This window comes from Canis aureus, chromosome 9 (genome assembly GCF_053574225.1).
Source record: "Canis aureus isolate CA01 chromosome 9, VMU_Caureus_v.1.0, whole genome shotgun sequence".
Lineage (NCBI taxonomy): Eukaryota > Metazoa > Chordata > Mammalia > Carnivora > Canidae > Canis > Canis aureus.
In genome coordinates, this window is record NC_135619.1 from 53956644 (window position 1) to 53970793 (window position 14150).

At 46.0% G+C, this 14150-nt stretch overlaps 1 protein-coding gene across 17 annotated transcripts in view; it reads left to right on the forward strand.

Moving 5' to 3' along the window:
• Positions 1-14150, forward strand: part of ADCK1 (aarF domain containing kinase 1) — a 147284-nt gene that overhangs the window by 109298 nt on the left and 23836 nt on the right. For all 17 annotated transcript variants that reach the window (XR_013386580.1, XR_013386581.1, XM_077910186.1 and 14 more), the window contains one exon: positions 8263-8421. Coding sequence is in view for 15 of the 17 variants with exons in the window: in XM_077910186.1 (XP_077766312.1) it covers positions 8263-8421 (159 nt within the window). In the remaining 2 variants the exon portion in view is untranslated. The remainder of the gene's footprint in view (positions 1-8262; positions 8422-14150) is intronic.

Genomic DNA, 14150 nt, shown 5'->3' on the forward strand with positions numbered 1-14150 from the left:
GTTGTGTGTTTTGCTCATGAATCTGCAGTCCTGGCAGGGCTTGGTAGAGAGACTCACCTATTTCATGTGGTGCCAGCTGGCTGGTCTGCCTGAACTGGAGGATCTCTCTCTAGGTGGCTCACTCACATGGCTGGTGGCTCCGCTGGGGCTGTGGACAGGGCCGTGGGTCCTTCCAGGTAGGCCTCTCCACAGCTGCTTGGGCTTCCTCACAGCATGGTGGCTGGGTCCAAAGAGTGAGTGTCCCATGAGAATAAGGCTTAGAGCACATGAGCATTTTATGACCTAGCCTTGCCAGGCATAGAGCACTACTTCTTCTTTACTCTGTTAGTAAGAACAAGAGTCACAAAGGCTCCCTTAGTTTAAAGGATGGGTGGATACTCTACTTCTTGATGGGGGCGTGACCAGGTTCTAGAAGAGGATCAGAATGGGAGATACTGTTGCACCCATTTTGGAAAATACAGAGCCGGAATTACTCAGTGTTGTCAAATGAAAGATAAAATTAGTAAAGCTCTGGAACCTCTTGGATTTGGTGATTGAGAGTCCTTGGGGTGAGCAAGCAGAATGGAGTGAGGGGGTGGGAGAAAATTGAAGCTACAGGGGGTGGAGATGGTTGACATAGATTACTTTTCTCAGGTGTGGCCGTGACAGTGGGGAAGGTCATATAGTGCTTAGACCAAAGTGCACAAGATTAGAGGTGGGGACTGGAGCAGGCTGTCGCTGATGGGGAGGGTGGCCATTAAACGGGGGAGGGGTGCGGCTGGAGATCCAGTAGAAAGAAGTAACTGACAGATGTGGTCCTAGGGGAGACTCCAGGGATTGGGCTTGAAGGACACAGGTGGAAGCAGTAGCCTCGGTCAGCCTGTGTTCGGAGCCTGGAGGAAGGTGGTGAAGCTGCACACAGACGAGTGTGTGGGGCAGGGCGGGGATGGTGGAAGGAAGGTGGGCAGCTGAGTCGTACCAGCCTGATAGCCCTATTTTTTTCACTGCAGTAGGAGGTAAGACCATCTGCTAAGAATGAGGGGGTAGGAGGTGGCATTGGAGGCCTGGCGTGGGGGTGAAGGTTTAGAATGTGTGATGGAAAAGGGAGCTGACCAGGGCTTGGAAGCAGGGTTCCTGAGTGACACCGGGCCTCTCTGGAAACCAGAGTTTTCTGGAGCACCTGCCAGTGGCTACACAACAGCCATAGCTGGGAGTGAACTAGGAGTCTCAGAGCATGCCTGGGTGTCCCGAGACCCAGCAGCCACTCCTGTGTCAGGCAGGAACCTGCCTCTGCCCAGAGGTGCCATCGAGACCCACTTGGGCTGGGAGGACAGCTGTGACACTGTTTCTCTGCTCAGAGCCTCATTCCCTAAGTAATGGTGGCCATGAGGTCAATAGCAATAATAGTGCTAATAAAGGTTTGGCATGTCCCTCCTGGAGATAAACATCAGATGGTCTCCTTGGGAAGTATGGCCCGGCAGCTGTGTGCGGAGTACAGAGTGGCCCATGCACAGTAGCCGAGGCTGGGTGCCCAAGGCCAATTGGAGACCCGGACTCACAGCCTTCAGAAGAGAAGTGGGACACAAGGCCCGAGGTCCCCACCTCTGTGCTCCATCAGCATGAACAGCAGGACCGATGATGGTGCTGCCTTCTCACCAGGCTTGGTCTCCAGTGGAAAACATCCTGCCCAGCTCACCCTTCTGTGTAAATTAAGAACCTGACTAGAAATCTCATTTCATTTTTATATTTGAAAGGAGTCTTACAATTTTGTTCCTGAGTCCTGACTTGGAATAGTATCTTGGGTTTAGGAATGAAAACCCCAGAGAGGTTCTGTTAGCAGGAGAAGAGTGACTTCTAGGGGGCGAGAGGGCCATATTTGCCACCAGAAACTTGGAGACATGGTGAGGAAAAGCGTGGCTTTCTGGAAGTTCCTTTTATGATCACTCCAGGTACTTTGTGTCCTTGTGCCTCCCTCCCACTGCCCACTGCTGTCCCTCTCTCTTCTCCAACTCTGTGACTCCCAGCACAGTCTTTGAGGAAGAGAACCCTACTAGGGTAATTCATACTAAAGAGAGAGTGACTAATAGACATAACCTTTGAATATTTGCAGTTAGAGAGGTGAGCTGCTAAATCCAAATACATATCTGCTATAAAGGAAGGTCTGGAAATGAGGCTTTTGAGAGTGAGGAGGTTGGGGACTGATACTATTTATAGTAGTGAAGATGCTTTAGGCAGCAGGTACCGGAAAAATCCAACTGAATGTGGTATAAATAATAGTAACTGTATTATGTCACATTTCAAGACACCTAGCAGTAGTGTTGACTGTTCCAAAGTTGACTGATCCAGCACTTCACTTTTAAGTTTTATGGTTTTTAAGGACCAGGTTCCTTTTGTCTTCTACTCTGGCTTGTCTTAGGGTAATGCTCCTCATGGTCCCCAAACAGCTGCAGCAATTCCAGCTATTACAAGTAGATGATATCCAGTGCCAAAGAGGACCTGTTTCTTCCCTCATATTCCTTAGCAAAAAGGAGCCCCTCAATAGAATTTCCTTCATTTCTCATGGGCCACAAGTAGGCCACATGCCTGAGTCTAAATTAGTCTTGGCAAGAGATATGAGACCGATTGTGATTCACCTTCTCAGGCTAAGGCCCGCCTTCCTTGAAGGACATGAAAGATGCACAAAACTGGGGTTCTGTTAGCCAGGATGGTGAGGAAAATGGCTTTTGGGTTGGCACCTAATAGCACATGCCACCATAGGGTTTTGTGTCTCCTGCGAACCTGGCACTCTTCTTGGGGAAGGGGGCAGTCTCTTGGATAGACTGTGCAATGGTGGCAGGATGGTGGAAGCCGACTCTCAGTAAATGGTGTTTGATGAACCTGATGGTGTTGGTGACTTTGCACAAAAGAGAAAGGCACAGGCAAGGGTGTTTTTCAGCTTTGTCATTATCACCTGATATTGTCCCTTTAATAGTTGGGGCAACTCTACTTCTAGATGCACGGCCAGTGACTCTTATTGATTTGAGTGGCTGTCCAGAGCCAGACTAATTGGGCCCAGAGATTGGAACAATGATTCAGCAGGAAGGGGTGAACTGACAAGGCAGTCTGTTCGTCTGCTGGCGGGCTGGCTTTGCAGCAGTTCTTGCCTACAATAGCAGGGCGTTCAGCGGGCTGGATCTCACTGCCGTTCTGTTAGAGAGCACGGTAGGACTCAGAGGACCCATAAGCTGGTGGTGAAACCATAATCCCCAGGTCCCAATAGTATCACCCCAAATCACTCCCTGTTATCTCTTGAGCTTCCGGAATTGATGATGAATACCCCCTTGCTCTGTGACTCCCTGAAGAACCTAACTCCTGCTCTTTGTGTGCTACCTGTCCCCAAGGTGCTCTCCCACACAGGGGAGGGACTCTGGTCTGAGCACCAGAATCTGATCCACATTTTGATATCATCTGGCCCATGCCAAGGGTCTCTAAAAATAAAGACCTGTGACGGTCAGGTCTTTGACTTTTTTTTTGAACAGCATTTTCAGTGCATGCTGCCTGTCATCTTGTTTCTTTTCTGAACGTGTTGATTGAACAGTGGGTGGCTAGGTACTGTTTGTGTTGGCACCGACTCCAACAGCTGATTTTATTTTCTAAAAGACATTAAAAAACCCCAGAGATGTAGACTATCCTGTGGAAACTTCTCTTCACCCTATAATTCTGTTTTGTAAAAAGTGTGCACTTTAATAACTTATCGGAACAAAGATAAACCCCATGAATGGCAAGCTATTTACATCACTCTGAATTGATTTTCGATCCTTGTCGAACATCCATTTTTACCAGTTCGGATCCGTGCAGGCGTTCTATTTAGCGTGCTCTTTTCCCATAGAGCGTTATTTCTTTTATAAGATATAATAACTTAATAACAGGCAGCCTTCTTTCAGTTGCAGTTTTAACAGTCCATAACAGCTCTTTTTGCACCTTATCTCACGCTTCCTATTGTATTATCCTGTATTGCATTGCATGAGTCAGGGCTGCGCAAAGAAAGGAGCGAGAAAACCCTGTGTCCGAGTCCTGCATTTGAAATGACAAGCTCTGTGACCTTGAGAAATGCTTTAACCTCCTGGAGCCAGTTTCTTTCTCTGTAAAATGGGCAAGAAGAGAATTAAATGAGAGCATGTCTGTAAAGTGCCTCATAGCACAGTACCTGGTATGGGGTAGGTAGTAAATAATGATCATTTCCTTTTTTTGGTTGTTATTATAAATAGCAATCACTAGTTTCCAAACTTTTATGTGACTTTCAATTTTTTTCAATATATTTCTGTGTGGCTCACGATTTTTCCTCCTGTGAGCCAATGGCCCTATAGGAAAATAATTTCATTATCTACCTCGAAGGAAATGCTAATTGTTGAACATACCTTGATTGATTCATTTGAAAATCACATAGAAAATTCTCAGGCATTCCAAAACTGTGGTCACTGAAAATTCAGAGGTAATTCCCTTTCCCACTGAAACCTCAGAAACAGAAAAACCTAATTTATTTGAGTAACACACATGTGAACGTATAATCATCTCCGGAGGAGAGGACCAACCCTTTGAAATTTTCATTTATTCATCCATTTATTCACTCATTTATTCATGTGAATATTCAATAAACATCTGCTGAGTGTGGAGTGCATGCTAGGAACTGGTAGAAACATTGGCTGTTAGAAGAATTTTATGGAGAAGTTACATTTTGGGAGAAAAATCAAAAAGCCAAATTGATAACAACACCTGTTTTATTTTAGTTGACTGCAGCTGTTGTCAAAAAGGAAAAACTTAAATGAATCTACTTAGGGAAGGCTCTCAGAAAGGGAATTGGATGAAAACAGAAGGTGAAACGGTTTTGTTTTATTCTCCTCAGCCAGGAAAAGTCTCAAATGGTAGCAGCCCAAATGGTTTTAGATTTGGACCAGATGACTCCTAACCTGACCCATCTCCCCACTTGCCTAGAAGTTCAAGGGGTTGGTAACTCCCCTGAATTACATACAAAATTATGTGAGGTACGTTTTCTGGGTTCATAGCTGGCATTAAACTTTCAGATTGGTAGACTTCCTATAAAGGAAAGGGTGGTATTCTTTTATAAGGTGGTGAACCACTGACACCCATTCCAACAGAACCTCTCATTTTATATTAGCCAAGGGAGAGGCTCAGCCATTACCCACACAGTGCTTTATAAATCAGCTCTGTGAGTACTGTGAAGTTTTTTTGGGTATGAATTAGTTTATAGTTTACTAATTAGTTATTAGCAATTAATATTAATCAAATCTTTGCTTTTATGATTAATGACGTTAGGTATTAATAATAACCAATGGTACTAGTAATGACTGATTATTTAATTGATTAGTAACAGATAAATCTGTAAAGTATCTTTCAGTGCTGTTTGGTATCAATGATAGTTTAAAATTTCACAAATAATGGTGACCATACATTAAATGATGAGGAATTATCATTTGGCTAGAAGCTTCATCCCCAGGTAGAGACCCACTAGGGTACATGTGGCTCCCTGTGTATGCCCACGCCTGGCCCTTGGGTAGTTACCTAGGAGGTAATCAGTAATTATTGATTGAACAAATGACTGAGCCTCACTGTGGTTCCTTCCCTTGTCCTTCCTGGGTGAGAACCTCTGGAATTGAGGCTGGAATAAAACATCCAAGAGGTTTCTTCCTGAACTCAGAACCCAGGGAGTAGAATTCAGGTGCTTCAGAGGTCGGCCTTGGCCCTAGCCCAGGCAAGTGCTTCTGTTTCCTGTGCAGCAGCTCTGCCTCCCCTTTGGTGGCAGCTGAGGGCCATCTGAGGTCACCGTGATGAGACATGATGCCTAGGGGGCTGCTGGTCCCCAGTGCCTGGGCCTGACACATGCTGTACAGGCCTTGCTGTCACCACTCCTCCCACCTAGCTTTGTGTGACTCAAACAGAAACAAAACATAAACTAAATCAATTATCATAAGGTCACAGGTCTAGCCCATGAAGGACTAGACAAGACTTAAAAGAAATTAGACTGCAGCCAAATGTAATTAAAAAGGGTTTTGATAGGAATTGAGTATAATAACCATGTGTGATGATTCCTTTAGAACGGCATCTGGTACCTCGTCTAAGACAGGGGTTTAAAAACAAAGCCAAAAGTGCCTTGTAGTTAATGGTCTGCTTTAGGTCTCTTTCTTTTATATTGCACGTGCCTATCACAGTGCTGGGCATAATACAGGAAGTGCAAAAGGAAGCACAGGATGAAGTTCATAGCTGTGGCTCAGTGGGTCTTTCTGGGCAGACGGGATGGCATCTTCATCTGTTCAGGCTGCTATAACAAAATGCCATAGACTGGGTGGCTGAAATCACAGACATTTAGGGGCACCTAGGTGGCTCATTTGGTTAAGCATCTGACTCTTGATTCTGGCTCAGGTCATGATCTCAGGGTTCTGGGATCAATCCCTGAGTTGGGTGTGGAACGTGCTTAAGATTCTCTTGAGATGCCTGGGTGGCTCAGTGGTTGGGCGTCTGCCTTCAGCTCAGGGCATGATCCTGGAGTTCTGGGGTCGAGTCCAACATTGAGCTCCCCACAGGGAACCAGCTTCTCCCTCTGCCTGTGTCTCTGCCTCTCTCTGTATCTCTCATGAATAAATAAATAAAATCTTAAAAAAGAAAAGATTCTCTCTCTTCCTCTGCCCCTCTCCCTCTACTCACATGTACTCTCACACTCTTTCTCTCTCTTAAAACACACACACACACACACACACACACACACACACACACCACCAAAACACCCCAGATGTTTATTTTCTGTAGTTCTGGTGGCTGGCCAATTCAGCTCCCAGTGAGGACTTTCTTTCTGGCTTGAAGAAAGCCACCTTCTTTCTGTGCCCTACATGGAAGAGAGAACTCTGTCTCTTCCTCTTCTTACCAGGACACTAATCCCATGATAGGGGCCCCACCTTCATGGCCTCATTGAAACCTAATTACTACCCTAAGGCCCCTGTCTCCAAACAGCATCACCCCAGGGCTTAACGTTGAATTTAGGGGGGATACAAACAGTCCACAACAGAAAGGGTAGGGCTTTTGGTACCAGTAGGCCCATGGTTTTTAAATTCTTGCTCATTGCTATCTGGCATAACCAGGGGATGGAGATGGGCATTCTCGGAGAACTGGGACTATAATCCATATCAAGAATTTCTGGGAAGTTTGATCCACTTTGAACATTAAGAGGAGGGCTCATAGTAGAACAGGGAACAACACAGAAAGGGAGACTCCCTTTCTGTGTTTCTCAGGAAATGCATCTCCATGTTCCTGGCCTCACCCTTGTTACCTACTGCAGAGTCATCATCTACAAACTTCCTAGATACTCTCAAATCCAGAGCCCCAGTGCAGGGCAGCCTCAGAACTGAGTCCCAGCCCATGGTAGGGATCATGGCACACTCTGCAGATGTCACTGGGCTCCTATTCTCTGCTGAGGATGTTTAACTTCACATCATTAAGCTGATAAATGCCTTGTAAGTCCACTGAAATCCTGCTTTCCATCATTTCCTCACTCAGGAATCCACAATGTGGCCAAATTGCCAAAACACTGAGCTTTTTATCCCAGGGGTCACATCCCTTATCTCTTACTCCTCTTGTGTCATCCAACCTTGTTATCTTATTCCAATGTACTCTTTATCAAGAAATATTTTAGACATGCAAAAAGTTAGAAAATAACATTATAAATGCTCAAGTACCCACCACTCTGTCTAGGAAATAACAAAATGCTGTATGGTTGCAGCACCCTTCCTGACCTTTGTAAACAGGACCATGGGGGCCAAGTCCAGGAGCAGCAGAAGCAGAGACAGCAAGGAGTTCAGCAAGTGAACGAGAGCAAGGGTTTGGGGCCTGGGTGAGCTCAAGTGGAATTCTGGCTCTGTGCTTCTTGCTGGGCAAATTTGGGACAGTCCTATAATCTCTCAGAGCCTCAACTTCCTCATCTGTAAAATGGGGATAAGTGTATACCATGGACCTGCCGGAGTTGTGAAGATTGAGTGGAGTGAAAATGTAAGTGCCTAGCTGAGCGCTGGGTTTGATGGGAGTGCTCGGCAGATGAGGGCTGTTACTGCCGGCACCCGTTGGGCTTTGATCATCTTGGCTTTGAATTACAGGGACAGGCCCCAGGGGAGCAAGGAGGCCTTATTTCAGGGGAGGCCTGGGGAGTTATCAGTGTGCAGACCCGGGCAGGAGGGCAGAGAACCGAGCTCCCATGGTGGGTGTCATGGACTGACTGATGGGGTGCTTGGTGGATTTCAGGTGCTTGTCCTGGCTGTGAAGCAGCTGTTTCCAGAGTTTGAGTTTATGTGGCTGGTGGATGAAGCCAAGAAGAACCTGCCTTTGGAGCTGGATTTCCTCAATGAAGGGAGGAATTCTGAGAAAGTGGCCCAGATGCTCAAGCACTTTGACTTCTTAAAGGTAGGAGGGGCAGGGCAATGGGGGCATGGTAGTATGTTGAGAGTGCAAGGGAAGACTGATCCCCCCCCCCCCCCAAACATCCTGCCCTTGTGGGACATAAGTTGGCACACCTCCTTCCTGAGTCTTCTTGCTGAGCCTGAATGATTTGTCCCTAGTGTTGCACATTAAAGCTCTTAAAGGGAATGCTACAGAGAAATACCAAATGTGGTTGTTGACCTGCCAGCCAAACAGATGTTTATTGAATGATCTGTAATTCTAAGACACCAAGTCCTACCCTAAGGGCCTGTAAGCTCTGATCTCTGCTGCTGTGAAGCACGAGATGAGGACATTGATGATGATGGTAGCTAATGCTACTGTGCTCTGGCACTGTTCCTAACACTGTATATTACCTCACTTAATATGCAGTCAGTTCTGTTAAAATGCAACATGTGAGTTCCATGGAGTACGAACTCCATAGTATGCAGATCCACACAACAGAAACCTCAGGGCTTAATGGGGAAAATAGGGCTAGGCTAACAACAGTTCCAAGAGACACATGGCAAGATGCTCATCATCACTAATCATTGTGCAACCATTATGCAAACCAAAACTACAATGAGATATCACCTCACACCTGTCTGAATGGCCAGAATAAAAAAGGCAAGAAGTAACAAGTGTTGGCGAGGATGTGGAGAAAAAGGAACCCTTATGCACATTTGGCGGGAATGTAAATTGGTGCAGCCACTATGGGAAACAGCATGGAAGTGCCTCAGAAAATTAAAGACAGAACTACCATATGATTCAGTAATTGCACTGCTAGGTATTTATTTATCCAAAGAAAAACCTCACTAATTTGAAAAGATAGAGGAAGCCCTGTGCTTATTGCAGCATTATTTACAATAGCCAAGATGTGGAGGCAACCCGAGTGTCCATCCACAGATGAATGGACAAAGAAGATGTGATATATACACAATGGAAAATTACTGAGCCATGAAAAAGAATGAGATGTTGCCATTTGCAACCGCATGGATGAACTAGAGCATGTAGTGCTAAGTGAAATAAGAGGGGAAGGCAAATTCCACGTGGTTTCACTCGTATGAGGAATTTAAGAAACAAAACAGATGAACAAACAAAAAAGACAAGCAAAAATATGAAGTTAAATACAAAGAAAAAACTGGTGGTTGCCAAAAGGGAGATGGAAGGAGGGATGAGCGAAAAAGATAAATGGGATTACGAGTACACTTACTGTGATGAACACTGAGTAATGTATAGAATTGTTGAATCATCCACCTGTAACTAATAGAACACTGTATGTTAATTATACTTCAGTAAAAAGTAAAATAACAAAAGGAGACAATTCACAAAAGAGAAAATGCAAATTTTAAAAAATGTCACCAGTGACACAGAAAATAAAAGATGAAAACCTGCTAAAAACAGGAGTGTAGTTTTACATGTTAGATGGCTAAGAAACATGTACAACCGCAGAACACATGGCACTCTGTCTTGACATCTGCTTGTGAAAGTGGGCATCAGAAGAGTTGCTGCTTGTGAATATTGTGAGGTGGTGGAAGGACGGTCATCTGGAATTGGGCGGAAAGTTGTGTTGCCAGATGTGCGTGGGCAGGACTCATGACACACATGGTGATGTTGGGGTGTGTGTGTTTGTATATGTCTGTGTCGTGCAGTTCAGCTGGAGGCAGTTTCCTGCATTCACATGGTGCTTCCTGGGAGAGGATAGTTAACATAAGCAAATGCAAAATTTGCATTTGGATCAAACTGCCCCCCAATACATCAATCATGTTAGAAAAAATTTGTGTTTTCAAGTATTATAGAAGAACTGCCTATATGATGATAGAAGACACTTACTGTGGGAAACTATATTAAATGATATAAAGTAGCAGCTTTATGAGAGGTCCTGCTAGTAAGTGCTCTGGAGTTTCAGGAAAAGGGACTTCCATGGGCAATCAGGGCAGGGAAGGCTCTTCTGAGGAGTTGGCACTGGAATGGGTCTTTGAGGATTGGTCTGATGTGCCCCATGGGCTCCATAGGCTTCCCCATTGATAGAAGCACACCAACACCACTGTTCTTCCAACATATCTCGTCCTTGGTGGGGCTTGGACCCATTTCTCTGGGGCTTCCTCTTCCTGGTGCAAGGGTTGGGCCCCTCTGGTACCCTGCATAGAGAGCTTGGCTTTCAACTTTTTGAAGAGATCAGTTGTTCTCTCTTCACTCAGGCAGCCTGGAGCTTGTATAGGAAAGGAAGTCATCTTCTAGGAGCTCTAGATGGTAGTGCCGGAGCCAACTGTCAAGCAGTCCTCTTCTAGAGGGGGAGGTGTCTCGGTACATTGTGTGGGAAGGTCTCTTGCTCTTGACTAGCATGTTTGTGTGGCTTCTGAAGACATCCTAAGAAATGGAGGTAGTGTTGATACTTCTGCTATCCGGATTGATTAACAGGGATGGGGAGGTTGAGGGTGTGCCCACACTAGCCTCCTGTGAATCCTAAAGCTCAGCTCATGGGAGGAGAAGCCACAACTGTGGATCTGTGTAGTGTCTTGACACTGATGTTGGCGAAAGATGTAGCCATTGACAAAGTTTGACTCTGTGTGAGTTGAGAGTCAGGTCTATCTGGACTGTCTGCCCCCAGTGCAATGTATGACTAATGCTTCCTCAGCTGGCCATCATAGATCTGGGTGTGCCTGTAAATTCAGTTGTGCAAACTAGATCTGGTAACTCTGCCCTAGCCTTGAAGTTCAAGCCACCAATTCAAGAAAAACACGGCTCTCTCAGACAAGGAGTGATACTAACTCGTTTGGTCGATGCTGTAGAATCTAATTATGGTTGCTTCTGCTTGCATATCCCATTTCTTCCATTCCTTTATCCCACATTCCCTGAGCATTTCCTGAACTTAGTGTTGTGCTAGGAGCTAGAGAGACCTAGATGAATAAGAGATGGTTGGCTCCTATCTGAGAAAAACGTCCCGTCTAGCTGGGGACAAACATTCTATGTTGTTACAATCTGGGCCTATGACATGCATATATGTCCAGATTATGACAGAGACTTTGCTACGTTTCTGTGGATTCCCACAAGCATGTATTTCATTCTGCCCAGGATAAGGAGCTCAGAGGGGGCTTCCAAGAAGTGTTGAGTGTACAAAGGGGTAGTCAGTATTTATTAAATGTTTCTTCTGCCCTGGACACCATGCAGGTACCATGACATTGAATCCTTTCAACAGCCATCACCCCATTTTACAGGTGACAGTCTTAGAGTAGAGGAGCTAGGGCTGCAACTCAGATTTTCTGATTTCATCTCTGGTGCTCGCCTAAGGGCATTCTGTTGCCTCTAAGCCAGCAGGGGTGCTCTTCAGCACCAGAACTATGAACCAGACAAACAGAACCATCTCCTTCACCGTTCCCATGGAAACAGCAAATCATCCACTGGCTGGGGCCAACTAGCATCTGCCAGACCAAGACATGTAATAATAATAATAACACAAATTTTTGAAATGAGGATGCCAAATGGGTAAATAATTAATGTAATGATTTGACCTGCCGCTTCTAAAACCCACACACTGTTCCTAAGACAATGGTGCAACTGAGGCTCCTGAGTAATTAATTTTGCCTAAACACATAACAAGTGGGAAGCAAATTTTGCACTGTGAACCCAGTTCAGCTCTTAAAACTGGAGATAGATTGCTTTTGCACACTGGCACCCCATCACAACATCTGTGCGTAATTAAGCCTCAGCGAAGAGTTTACCTCTCAGTGTGTGAGGCATCTTCCAGTGGGGTTTAATAACCTCAGCCCTGTGCTATAAATCTCTGCACCTCAGACAAGCACTGAATGGAAATGTGGTATCAGGGAGACCAGGAGAGGGTGAGAGGGCAGCCAGGCCCAAAGGTCAAAACCAGGGCATTTGTAGATTTGTCGTGTACTGTGGGGAGGGGATAGGGCAGGCCATGAGGTTTGTGACTAAGCTGGGGGACAGGTGGGAAAACAGGGTTTGAGACTAGAAGATCTGAGAGTGTGCTTGGATGTGCGAAGACTTCAGGGAGAGGTTAAGTAGTCATCTCCTGAGCGGGGCCGCATCAGGGTGGCCACTTCTTAGTGCAAGGTGAGGATCTGGGACTCTCCAGAAATTGTGGGCAGGCCTTGAGGAATGTGCATGCAGTCAGAGAAGCACCATAGCTTCCTATGAATCTCAAAGATTACGAACCACTGATGTATAATAATTAGTATGAATTAGTATTTTTTTACGTGCCTGTGCTTTTTTTAAAAAAAGATTTTATTTATTCATTCATGAGAGACACAGAGAGAGAGGCAGAGACACAGGTAGAGGGAGAAGCAGGCTCCCTGCAGGGAGCCCAATGTGGGACTCGATCCCAGGACCCCAGGATCACACCCTGAGCTGAAAGCAGACGCTCAACCACTGAGCCACCCAGGCGTCCCTATGTGCCTGTGCTTTTTAAAGTGCTTTTAAAAGTGCTTTACATGTTTTTACTCCTTTATCCTTATACAGTCCCACAAGGGAAATGCCATGATTAGCCCTTTGTCTGCAGTAGGGAAATTGAGGCCCAGAGAGATGAAACCATTTGCTCAAGTTTACACAGCTTGTGTTAAGGGGCAAGAGGCAGGTTCTGAAGGGAGGCGGCCTGGCTCCAGAGCCTGCCTGTTAAACCACTGTGCTGTTCTGCCTTTGTCATAATTTATGGGACAGATCTGACTTGTGCCGAAGTGTGTACAGCGTTAGCTCTGCTTGTGTGCCGGAACCACATGTGAAATGCTACACGGCTGTCATATGGCAGCTGCCATTTGTCCAGCAGGTGCTAAGTGTGTGCTGTTGTGTCGAGTACCAGGATTCCACACATGCTAGTAGGAAGTTGGGAGTGTTGCTTTGCTCTGAAGGGCATCACCACTTTACGGGTGGGAAGCTGGCACTCAGAGAGGTCATAAAACTTACCCAGTCACTCAGCTTGGAGATAGCAAAGCCAGGGTGCCATCCTGAGAGTCTGACTCGAGGTCTGTGCTGTTTCCCTGGGCTCCCCGGGTGATGAGCCCTGGCCCAGGCAAACCAGAGCCTATTTTGCATGTGCATTGACCAAAGCACAGGAACAGAAGGGAACTGTGGGGTCAGGGCCAGACTAGGAGGCTGAAGCCTGGGGTCTTAGGCTGCAATTTTCCATAATTTGTGTCTTCCTGCTTGGGATCAGGATTGGCTGCAGCGTGGCTTGGGGGCAGGTACTGCCCACAGGAGTGGGCCTCTGATCTGTACAAAGAGATAGACTTGAGACTCAGAGTCCTCATAGCCAGGGTGTGACCCTTCCTGTGGGGTCCCCAACCCCCCCTTGGCCCTGGGCCTCCCTAGGTCCAGTTTTGTTTGGGGGGTATGTGGGGTGGGGGTTGGTTCTTCTCATCACCTCTTTAAAATGATTCTCTTTCATCTTCTTCTACTTTGATGGAAGGAGCAGAAGAAGTAAGGCATGGGGATGAAACACTGGTGTTGGGGTGAATTTTACCTCCTGCCCATAGGATGATTTGGGGTCAGGTCATCAAATTAATGTCTCACAGTCAAGCCAGATTTCTCCTAACTGAGCAGGGAGCAGATTTGCATTTCGTTGTCATTTCCATGATATAGTTGTCCAGGGGCAATTGCTGTCCTCTCTGAGCTCTCGTGACAAACCTCTCAACTTCCCAGGTTTGGTATTCTGTTTTTTCCAATCTAAGCAGCTGAGGTGGGGGCCACTGTGTTGTCAT